The sequence below is a fragment of the Stegostoma tigrinum genome, chromosome 24, assembly GCF_030684315.1.
Source record: "Stegostoma tigrinum isolate sSteTig4 chromosome 24, sSteTig4.hap1, whole genome shotgun sequence".
Taxonomy (NCBI): Eukaryota; Metazoa; Chordata; class Chondrichthyes; order Orectolobiformes; family Stegostomatidae; genus Stegostoma; species Stegostoma tigrinum.
In genome coordinates this window covers 38,957,276-38,969,718 of record NC_081377.1, presented here as the reverse complement: position 1 = coordinate 38,969,718, position 12,443 = coordinate 38,957,276, and the positions used below count along the sequence as shown (strand labels likewise).

At 37.9% G+C, this 12,443-nt stretch overlaps 1 protein-coding gene across 2 annotated transcripts in view; it reads left to right on the top strand.

Moving 5' to 3' along the window:
- LOC125464860 (lysosomal-associated transmembrane protein 4A-like) overlaps positions 1-8,966 on the top strand; it is a 40,755-nt gene extending 31,789 nt beyond the window's left edge. For both annotated transcript variants that reach the window (XM_048557717.2, XM_048557716.2), the window contains 2 exons: positions 138-236; positions 6,077-8,966. In XM_048557717.2, the coding sequence (XP_048413674.1) occupies positions 138-236; positions 6,077-6,190 (213 nt within the window). In that variant the 3' untranslated portion in view covers positions 6,191-8,966. The remainder of the gene's footprint in view (positions 1-137; positions 237-6,076) is intronic.
- The last annotated feature ends 3,477 nt before the right edge of the window (positions 8,967-12,443 follow it).

Genomic DNA, 12,443 nt, shown 5'->3' with positions numbered 1-12,443 from the left:
CAACTTGGCATTTGTGCTACTTAAAATCATTTAAGTTTTTAGTCAGACTCCTAATCTGATACCTAGGAACTAACATGAAAAATATTTAAATGATAGTTGCACCTTGACACAATTTTTTCTTTTATTTTTGTCTGTAGTCTTTCTTCATCTACTCTACTTGGAATTGTTTCAAGTTTATTAAGGAATTGGAACAGGAGAGCAGCTTAGTTGACACTCTTCTTAATCTTCGTTCTCGGGTAAGAATCGTTAAGGTTATCATGGCTGAATGATTTTCTCGGGGGGGGGGGGGAGTAAAGAGATGAATATATCAGATATGTTGTCCTCCATCTTTTGTGTACGATCAGTAGATGTGTATCCTAAAATGCCCACTGGAGTTCCTGCAACTCAAGGTATGGGATTGGGTGTGAAGCCATGTCAATGGCACAGCAATTTAATTAAATTATTTTGAATTTCTCTGATAGCTTTACAAACACATGAATCAGTTTGCATCTAGTATTGTTATTAATTTTTTTCTGTGCTCCTAAGATGCTGCTTGGCCTGCTGTGTTCATCTAGCCCCATACTTCGTTATCTCGAATTCTCCAGCATCTGCTGTTCCAAATATCTCTTGTTATTAAATTACTTGTATTACTAATTTATTTTAGGACATTGCAATACACTAACCATGATAACATTGATATTTAGACTCAGATTTACAGCACAGAAACAGACCTTTCAGTCCAACTCATCCATGCTGACCAGATATTCTACACTAATCTAGTCCCATTTACCAGCATTTGGCCCATATGCCTCTTAAACCCTCACTATTCACACACTCATCCAGGTGCCTTTTAAATGTTGCAGTTGTACCAGGCTCCGTCACCACCTCTGGCAGCTTATTCCATACATGCACTACCCACTTCATGAAACCCTTAGGTCCCTTTTAAATCTTTCACCTCTCGTCTTAACCCTATGCTGTCTAGTTTTGGACTCATCTACCGTGGGGAAAAGACCCTGACTATTCATCCTATTCATGCCTCTCATGATGTTATAAACTTCTATATGGTCAACCCTCAGCTTCTGATGCTCCAGGGAAAATAGCCCCAGCCTGTTGAGCCTCTCCCTATAGCTCAAACCCTCCAACCCTGGCAACATCCTTGTAAAGTTTTTCTGAACCCTTTCAAGTTTCACATATTTCCTACAGCTTTCCAACTTCATGATCGTCTGTAAATATTTTAAAATTAAAACTCATTGTATGCTTGTGCTTGTTAAGAAACATTAGTAATTAATATATATTTATGGTGCCCCCAATCTCTTCAACAATGCTGATTCTGCTTGAAATCTTCCTCTGTCTCAGCAGTATGGCTTATATATTAAAAATGTCAGGATTTCATGTGCAGAAGGCCAACTATAAGCAGAGAAGGGTGAGCTGTTAAATGTAATGAAACTAGTGAAGCTTGTCTAATCAAAACTGCATCCTTCACTTTATTTGGTATGTAGAAACAAAGAAAATTGGCCTATGAGCCTGCTCTGCCATTCAGAATGATTATGGTTGACCTTCAGTCCAAAATGACTTACAATGTATCCGGAGGCCATGACTCCTTGTTCCGCACCCCAGTCAAGAAAGGCATCGTCCATAGATCTATCTATCAAGCCCTGTCAAAGTGTTGTATGTTTCAGTGAAATTCCCCTTTCATTCTTCTCAACTCCAGTGAATACAGGCCCAGTCAACTCAATCTCTACTTGTATGACCAACCTGCCATCCCACCAATCGGTCTGAGGAGGCTTTACTGCATTCCTTTTATGGCAAGTATATCTTTTCCTCTGTAAGGAGAGCAATATAATACACACAATACTCCTGGGTATAGTCTCACCAAGGCCCTGTAAAGCGACAATAAGACGTCCTTGTTCCTGTGTTCAAACCTTCTTGCAATGAAGACCAACATACCAAGTGCTTTCCGAACTGTTTCCTGTTCTTGCACCCTTGCTTTCAATGATTGGTGTACAAGGATACCCAGGTCCCTTAATACGAAAAAAACGTACAAAGAACTGCATATGCTGGAAATGTGAAACAAAAACAGAAATAGCTGGAGAAACTCAGTAGGTGTGGCTGCATCTTTGGAGAGAAAGGAGAGTTGACATTTTGGCTCTCTTGATCCTTCTTCAGAACCTTTTGCGTTCATGCTTGCAACCCCAGTTCTGAAGAAGGGTCACTGGACCTGAAATGTTAATTCTGCTTTCTCTCCCCAGATGCTCCCAGACCCTTTATACATCAATATTTCCAAACTGTTGAAATTTAAATAATACTCTGCTATTTTGTTTATTCTACTAAAGTGAACGACGTCATACTTATCCATATTATATTGAAATTGCAATACATTTTAGACCATTAAACTTGTCTAAATTACTTTGAAGCCTTATTCTCGTCACCCTCAATCCTATTTAGTTTTATTTCATCCACAAGCTTGAAAACATTACTTCACTTTGGATTTCCTCACCCAAATTGGTGTCTATTTTGTATAACTGGGGCCAAACACTGATCCCTGCAGTTCCTCACTTGTCACCGCCTTCCACTGTGAAAATGACTTATTCCTCTCTCTGCCTGTCTGCTAACCAATTTTCAATCCATGCCAGTTTATTCCACAATTCCCACATGCTTTTATGTTGTACATTAACTTCTTATGTGGGGCTTTATCAAAAGCTTTCTGCAAATCCAAATTACCATATTCACTGGTTCTCCCTCACCTATTCTACTGTTTCCAACCTCAAAAAAAAACATAATTTTCCTTTTGTAAGCCACATTTGAGTTTGTGTAGTCCCATTGGTGTTTTCTGTATCCTATTTTCTCACCTTTTTGTAATAAACTCCAGCATTTCCCTATTATTGATGTTAGGCTAACCAGTCTGTAATTCCCAGTTTTATCCCTTTTTAATTTGAGGTTGCATTTGCCACCCTCCATTGGCTGTACTAGACCATCTCCTTTAGTACCCAGAGCTGTAGATTATTAGGCCCAGAGGATTTATCATTTTTCAGTTCCTTTGATAAATCCAGCATTTTGTTTTAAAAATAATAGTGATCTTCTTTAATTTCTGTTTCCTAGTAGACCCTTGCTTTCCTAAAATTTCTGAGGAATTGAGTTAAGTCATCTATGAAATTATAACACTGGAGAAGTTATTTAATTACTCAGCCATTTCCTTGTTCTCCATTTATCAGTTCTCCACAAGGAGTCTACAGTTGTCTGCTAGAACCTTTTTTGTACTATGAAACTTTTACAGTCAGCTTTTGTGTTCCTTGCAAGTTTTCTCCTGTATTCTGTTTCTCCCCTCTTAATCAACCTCCTTTCTAGAGTCATACCGTGCAGGAACAGACCCTTTGGCCCAACTTGTCCATGCTGACCAAGTTTCCCAAACAAAAACTAGTCCCGTTTACCTACATTTATCCATATCCCTTTTAAACCTTTCCTATTCATTTACTTGACTAAATGTATTTTAAATGTTGTAACTGTATCTGCATCTATCATGTCCTCTGGCACTTCATTCCATATACGAACCATCCTCTATGTGAAAAGTCATCCCTCTGGTCCCTTCTAAGTCTTCCCCCTCTCATGTTAAAAATATGCTCTCTAGTTTTGAATGCCCCAACGCTTGGGAAATGACCTTTGCTTTTATCTGTGCCCTTCATGACTTTAAAGGGTACATATAGGCTATATAAGGTCACCCTCAACTTCCCAAGCTCCCAGTCTATCCAGCTTCTCCTTTTTACTCAAAAACCTACAGTCCCAGCAACATCCTGATAAATCTTTTCTGAACCCTCTCCAATTTAATAATACATAAGAGCAAATTACTGCTGTACTGAAAACAGTAATGCTAAAAATAACGGCGGGTCAGGCAGCATCTATGGAGAGAGAGCAAGCTAACGTTTTGAGTCTAGATGACTCTTCATCAGAGCTGACGTGAAGTGTGGAGGGGACCACATTTCTGCTATAGTGGAGGGTGGGAATGCTGGGGGAGAAGGAGTGCTGATTGTGTAGATTAAGTGATTGAAATGTAAGAATGGCAGGACAGTGGTGTGTCTAACTGTCAAACTGGAAAGAACAGATGATCCCACTGGAGTGGGGGGGGGGGGGGGGTAGGGGAGGGAGGGGGAAGAGGACGTGGTGACAGACAATTCAACAAATAAAGGGGAAGAAACTGAAATGAATTCACAGAAGGTGTTGAACTCTATTAAATCCAGAAGGTTGTAAAATGCGTTGACTTAAGATGAGATGTTGTTCTTCCAGTTTGCGCTATGATTTGTTGGAGCTTGGCGGCATGCCAAGGATAGACGAGTGGCCATGCAAGCAGGATGCTGTGTTAAAATGACTGGCAACGTGAAGATTGGGGTCATGCTTGCGCACAGACTGGAAGTGTTCTGCAAAGTGGTTATCCAGTGCAGTGTGCATTTGGTTTCTCCTGTGTAGATAGGCCACGTTGAGTGCTGCGAATGCAACAGACCAGATTGGAGAAGATACAGATGAAATAATGTTTCATCTGGAAAGACTGTTTATGGCCTTGGATGGTGAGCAGGGAAGAGGTGAAGTAGGCAGGTGTTGCACCTTCTGCAGTTACATGGGAAGATACCATGTGAAGAGGTTTTGTTGGTGGTCATCAAGGAATAGACTAGTGTCCCACGGGAAAGGTCCCTATTAAATGCAGATGGGGGAGTGAGACGTTTGGTGGTGGCATTCTGCTACAGTTGACTGAAATGGTGGAGGATGGTCCCTTGAATGTTAAGATTGATGGGATAAAAGTGAGGACAAGGGAGACCCAATCACCTGTTGTGAGTGATGGGAAGGAGCAAGGGCGGAAGCACGGATGATAATTCGGATGTGGTTGAGGGCCCTGTTAACTACAGTGACAGGATACCACAGTTATGGAAGAAGGAAGCCATGTCAGCAGTGCTGTTTTGGAAGGTGCATCATCTGAACAGATACAACATGGGCGAAAGAACTAGGACACGAGTTGTGAAGAGCTGTAGTGAAGGTAGCTCTCTGAGTAGGTGGCTTTGTAGTGGATAGCAGTGGACAGCATCGTCCCTGAAATGGAGACGGAGAGGTTAAGCAAAGTAAAGGAAGGGAGGGATTGGAGATGAGCTATGGGAAAACTATAGTTGGGTGGAAATTGGAGGGAAAGTCAACTAATTTTTCAAGGTTTTCAATTTAATAATATCGTTCCTATAGCAGGGCAACCATAACTGTACACTACTCCAAAAGTGACCTCTCCAATATCCTGCACAACCTCAACGTGATATCCCAATTCCTATACTGGGTATTCTGAGCAATGAAGGCAAGCATGCTAAACACTGCCTTAACTACCCTGTCAATCTGAGGCAAATTTCAAAGAACTGTGTGCCTGAATCCTAGGTCTCATTCTTGCTGTAGGAAAAATCATTGTTCTCTTCACCTCCCAATTCTCCCCCACCCCCCCCACCCTTCCACCACCACCCATTCCAGCCTGTAAAATCGTAATAATATTGAAGTACTGACATGTCTGCTCTGTAACGTTGGTTTAGTTAACTGAAGGGAGATCTGAGGTGATGCCTAAGAAATTTTGGTTTCAATTTGTTCAATATCAAAATATGTACTTGGGCTAGGTTTAACTTACGCATGTTAGGCACGAGAGTAGAATTCCCTAAGGCATTGACTTCTGCCTTGAATATTTAAGTTGTTTTTCTTGTCTTTGGGTTTTCTAAATAGGAAAAATCTCCGCAGGAAGATAAACCGAAAACTCAATAGTGAGTATAGTTCAGTATAGAGAGTTATAAATTATCTTAATCAACTATAGAGAAGAAAAAGCTGATAAGAATGAACCGTAGGCAGATATGTAATTGTTGATGAAATACTACTTTTTGTACATCCCTTACCTTTTGTGCTACTCGCGATCTGTATGTGTCATGCTTCTTTTAAGACTAGAACCTACTGCTAGTGTAATGAAATTGTTACTCCTTCTGATTCATCTTTGAACTAGAGATATATTTTAAAAACCATTTTCAAATTCAATTCTCTTATGTATTTCGGTGAATTAAAATATTTTCTGATTTGAACTTAATTTTGCAACTAGACTCAGCCACCAGCATATGAAGACATTATGAAGTTGCCATTATATGAGGAGGTTGTAAAGGCACCAGAAGAATTGCCACACAAGAAGTCTCCACCGTCATATACACCAAAGTAATATACAGTGACTAAATATGAACGTGTCCGTTCAGTACCTATTTAGATGTTAGCATACAATATAGTATTAAGAAAATGCTGAGCTTTATAACTGTCCTATTTGCATTTGTTGGCAGTTCAGTGAATTTTATAATTGTTATGCTTGTGATTTTTGAGGAGCTTATTTGTTTTGCTTGAGTAAAATGGAAATCATAAAATCAAAACCTGCTAAAGAGAGGATTTCGGGTTCAGATGAGTATCGTCTGTAGTAGATGTTAAATTTCTAATACTGGCTCTGATAGCTATTGGTGACGATACTTGTTGGAATTGACACGTTGAAAGTATGTTCCAGTAGTGTTGATACAGATTGCATTGAACTATTAGGTAATAGACTAGATTTTCTGTAAAAGAAACAAAATACTGGAAATGCTCAGAGCACGGCTAGATTTTGTACTCGCCTGTGGAATCCATCCCAACATTTCTAAATTGATAAATGTATCTCCTTTCAAAATCCATCAATAGGTCATTTGGAGTGAATTTTAGATAGATGATAGCTACACACTTTCAGTTAGATTTTTTTTAAAAATAGAAAATAGTAAACATTTTGCTTCACAAAGTTACAGTGCCTCAAAAGTCTCTTTACCAGCTTAAAAAAAATTTCCCATCATGTTTTATTTACCTGATAGATGTATTTTAAGAGCTTTACTGACATTAAAGTATACTTTAAACAGTCATCAGATGAGGTTCAACTCTGAAACTACTTCCTAATGGTTTGGATGCTGCACATAAACATTGTCATTCCAGGCTGGTTTAGGAATCCTTAAGGTTTTAACTTTTTTTTTCCACAATTAACCATCATTTTATGGAAGCTATAAATACTGGATAAACACACAAGTCATAACCTCTCTAATATTATGGCACACTGCATTCCTATGTCTCTAGTACAGTCACCCTTCAGCCAACGAATGTATAGATTGATTAAACTACTTTGCAGAATGCTTGCGTATATCAACAGAAGGTGATTCAGTGGGGTTTGACTGTAGAAGATTCAAGCTTCAGTGGATTTGTGTCAAGCACGAAATGAGCTATTAGTATTCCAACTGAGATATGTCAGGATAAAACCTATTTATCAGGTTGCTAAATGAGTACCTTATGATGAATAGTTCCTATTTAAACATATTCTAATTACTTAACTGAAGGTAAACCACTCTTAAAAGTATTGTAATATCCTACTGGCAGTGGAAAAGCTCGTATGTTTGAATGAGACTGAAACTAAGATTGGATGAAAAACATTTACTCTGTAAGCTAAAGATCAACTAATTAAAATTGTACTATCTTCTAATGACTGGTATAAATGTTGCTCCAGAGTGATTTATTTTAATCTAAATGTTGGTGCAGGTCAGATGGATGGAGTGTGGACAAGGACAAAAATACTTTCTTTACAGAATTTTCAGTGGAATCATAAACGAGTTCTTAAAATGTTCTTTTAAAAAAGTAAGAAATACTGCTCCCAAGGTCGAGTTAGTCAAATCCATATTAAGTGTTTTCTTTCAAAAAATAACCAGTTGGCTTTGTTCTTGTCCATTTGAAAAGACAATATATGAAGACTTTACAAACATGTTTAATGAGTGTCAGTTTTTGACCATTGTGTGTTTACTGTTGCATTTTGAGACGTGATAGCTATGAGGTTTTGGTATTGTCTTTCCTGTTTGCTATTTAATGCTGATGCAGCATTTTATTTTTCCATAATACTGCATTCTACAGTACTTGCAGCTGAGTCCATTATAAAATTTTCCATTTATCTGTGATCTATAAACCATTTAAAAGGTGATTTCAATACTAGCTGCTTGTGTTACTTAAAATCTACAGCTTGTGAGAACAAGATAAAAAGCATTAAAATTGTTGAGACCTCAGAGGATTATTTAAGTGTACTTTTCAAATTTGCAAAGTAAAAGTGCAACAATTATAATGTAATCTTTGTATTTTTGAAAATTCACATAACATTTTGAAATCTGTGGTATATTTTGGCTAAACTGTGGCAAATGCAACAACCATCAAATTTCTTTGCAATCAATAACATTTTTAAAAATGGTTCTGCTTCTGTAAATGGAGATTTTTCAAAAATAAATTGCACAAACAATAGCATTTTGTTGAGTTTTTCAAAAATCTAAATTGTTGGAAACTTTAAGCTCATATGCAGTGTGAGACCCCTGTACAATGATGCATGTTAATTTATAGGGTATGGAGCTGTTATCAATACCATCTTACCTTTTATCTGAACAAACATTTTGGTCTCTGGAGCAAGTCTGTAAACCGAAGAAAATGCATAAAGTATTCTTAGCATCCTGACAGCACTTCCACCGATATCTGTTTAAATCATTACTTTTCAGGCACAGTATCCTGGAGTTTCTGCTATAAGTGTCATCAATCTGGGTGTAAATTCAGTTCAAAACTCTTCCAGTTTTGACAACTGTTTACTTCCCCTAAATTTCTGCTTAATTATTTGCATATTGATGAACATTAAACATGCCAAGAATCAAAACTTTATACTTGTTTTCATGTTTTAACAAAGATCTGTAGCTCGGGTTGCAGCTGGAGTTGTGATACCTCCCAGAATCAGGCGAACCAACCGTCAACTTCAACATTTTTTTAAAACTTGTGTGAAAACATAGCTGAATATACTTGAATGGTAAATATCACTTGTGATCTATTAAGCAAAGTATGCACATTTAAACTAGTGTCTAGTTCACCATTTTGACCTGATTTTAAATAATTGAAAGTGACTTTTGTAAAATATATAGAACCATATGTAATTTTTGCAGGAGTATTTTCTCTTACTAAATTAAAATACTATGAACAAAAGCTTTTAAAACTTGCCTTGTGTGTCTTTGTGCTAAAACATTAATACTAAAGAGCCTTCTTTTGAAGGCCTGCAAGTTAGTACAATAAGTGTAAACTTGAATCAGTAATTAATCTGATCATGGGCATGCTCAGTTTTGTGGCCAGAGCTGTCTTCTGGCTCAAAACTTGAACAAAAACTCCTCTTTGCAATAATTTTAAAATTGGGACCTTTTGCACTGTGCTGGCTGAATTGGAGTAAATAACGGTGAACAAAATAGTGCAACCTAGCAGAAAACCCTCCCCAGTTCAGAGTTTTAACTTATAAGATTCCAGTCTTCATAGGCAGAAAATTTTAGTGTGTAAATAATGGCCCAGATTTGCAATTGTATTGGTGAGACTGTCAGTATTCACCATTGTAAAGCTGTGAAAGTGACTGCAACTTCTGATGTCTACAATTATATACACAAATGTGGAAATTCAAGCATTGCTGTCAGTGTTTTTTTTTCCTGTTCCTCCAAATGATATCATTTTGAAGTCCACACCCGTTGGAACTCAATTTAAAAAGTCACCAATTCGATGTGAACTTGCATATTTTGAGAAATTAATTTTACTGTAGAATCACCTTGAATAAATTAGAGTTTAAAATTGAATCTTATAAGCATGTTTTGTGATGATTTTCAATTGAAAGTAAAATTGAATGTTTGTGTGACTATGCTGTGGATGTATGCCTGACAGCAAACCTAGGTAGTTTTAGATTATTAGACTTGGATTGTTTTCCTGTGAAAAGATTTAAGGATTTTATGCCTGGACGCAATGTCAGCAACCTGTTTTCTAACAGTAGTTGGACTCCTGAGCTCAAGTCTAAAGAAGCTGTTCAAAAAGTCCAATGGTAAACAGTTATGCATTGAACTGTCCATTTAATTCCATGTTAAAATAGAGTTGGGATCTAAAACAAAATCAGCATTTCTACCTGCATACAAGGTATGGTGATGGATTTTGACATGGGAAGGCTATAGAGGAAGTGATTTGTGATATCAGGTTGCAGGGTTTCATGAAATATCGCTGATATCACAGACAAGTTTAATTTGTGTTGTTACCAGGCATAAAGTATGAACTGACTCCCTCTTTTCAGCCTGGTTGGTTGGTTAGTCACCACAAAAGGTTAAGGTTTATTTAATCTTCTTTCAAACTAAAATGTTAATTGTTCTTACCTTAAGCAATGTCAAGCCAATTCACGAGTTTAAGTGGAAGCATTTTATTATCTGCTAACCCTGAGAAAAACAGTAACTATATGGTTGCAGGCTTTCATACAGTCACAAGAACCCCGACACATCAACACAGAAGTACAAAGCTGAAAGGGGATAGTCCAGTACAAGGAACACAAAAGAATATATAGTTCAGGGTCCTTTATTTGTCTTTGGGTCTAATGTTTCAACTGAAGGCTGTGAATTTGCTGGTTTTCCTGGTGCAGTCAGCAGCAGTTGTCCACTCTGCTATTTCTTTCTCATCATTTCTTGGAAACTGGTTCAGTTTCTTTGAGGGTGAGAGAGAGAGAGAGACAAGTAAAGCCATCATCTTCCTTTTCTGCAACCTTGAAGCTCTCAAAAGTGGTCTTCAATTTCTGATTTCAGTGCACATTTCCAAAAGTTTTTTTTTTGGATGGGTCTGTCTGACAACAATAGCTCAATGTCCAGTACTTCGCATTTGTTAACATTTTCCTAAAAATGTAATTGGTTTCAGTCGTTTTCTGGATTGGAGGGAGTCTTGTTTTAACCAAGCCCCTTCCCCTGGGTGATAGTTTTGTTCTCTTATCTCCGTCTTGAGATGGCTTTGTAGTTTCTAAGCACTTTACCCAGTTTCAATTCCATTTGCAGGAGTTTCAGCAGTTTGAAAATGTTTAAGACAATACACCAAAATTATTTAAGATGTTGTCTTGTGACAATTTCCCACAGTCTGGCAGATACAGCAAAAGCCTCTGGAAATGAGGGTGGGAGCTTGTACTCCGATTACAAGGAACAAATTGGAAAAGAGTTAAAAGGTGGTTGGAAGATTTATCTAGCTTTAGCTGGAGGGAGAAAAGTGGGCACTTGAAAAGACATTCTGGAGTTGCCAGGCTGAGAAAGGAAGATAATAGAAGTAAAATGTGGGAGTGAAGTATCATTAGACTGATTCTGGGAGAATGTAATGGGTGTGTAACACATACTTGTTGGTGTGTTTATATATTGTTAAAGTTCTGTTCTGTAGTTTGAAGTATAAGTTGCCTACAAAATAGTGATTAGTTAATAGTGCTTTAAGACAATCGTTGTAATAAACAGTTTTAAATGAAAAATCTTGCGATGTAATCTATTTGGGTATTAACTGGAAGTTTGCTATAGATACTGAATCAATTCAATCATTACATTATAATAGCATATTGTTTTTAAAAAGTTATAAATCATAAGAGCTGAACAACCCCTGTGGGCCTGAAAAACAATCTTTCCAATTCATGCTAAAAAACATTCCATGAAACTGTGTTCTTAAAATTATGTTTCAGCTGTTTAAAATGAAATGTAAAAGCAAAAATTAAAATGTGCTACTACCTGAACTAAGCTAAATAACACTCCTTTGCATTCCTGAGATTCCCTGTAGTTTATGCCAAAATGAAATCCACCATACAGAGCTTTCCATTTATTGCTGACCACAAAATCCAGCCCAGGGTTATGCACTAGCAATGAGATGTAGAAGACAAATGTCCTCAGCTATAATTAGTGAACTGGAACAATACTGACTTATGGTATATCTGTTTTTGTAACATGATCTTAAAGTATATGAAGGGGAGTAATGTGAACTTTTTTTGGAACAAGACAGGTGACTCAGTTATTAGGAATGCCAGGTTAGGCTGGTGTTAAGTACCTCTTCAATGTCAGCTTTTACTCTCCTCTCACTAGACTGCTGTGACTTATCAGGGTTTCTGGGGTTGGGAAATTGGGTTTTTCAGTTTTCAAATTCTTAATTGTCCAGCCATCCGGCTTGCCTTTATTCTGCCTGTTTTGTTGGAGAGGCGTAGAGCCTGAGAAAAACAGAGGGCCTGTTACAGTTGGTGAGCGCCTACATTGGAGCCAGGGAGCATATTGACATTTTCAAACATGGCATTAGGTAGCCGAGAGATATAATCTGAGATAACAAGGTGTAGAGTTGGATGAATGCAGCAGGCCAAGCAGCATCTTAGGAGCAGGAAGCGACGTTTCGGGCCTAGACCGACCCTTCATCCAGCTCCACACCTTGTTCTGTCGGATTTTCCATATAAACTGAGGGATCGACTTCTCCCTGGCCCTTGTAGAACTCAAAGCGGCCTCGGGAACCAGACCGAGCGAATACACCACTTCTTGAAATGATACCCATCGACCACATCAAACTCTCGCTGACAAAATAAAGGGCCAACACTGGGAAACCGC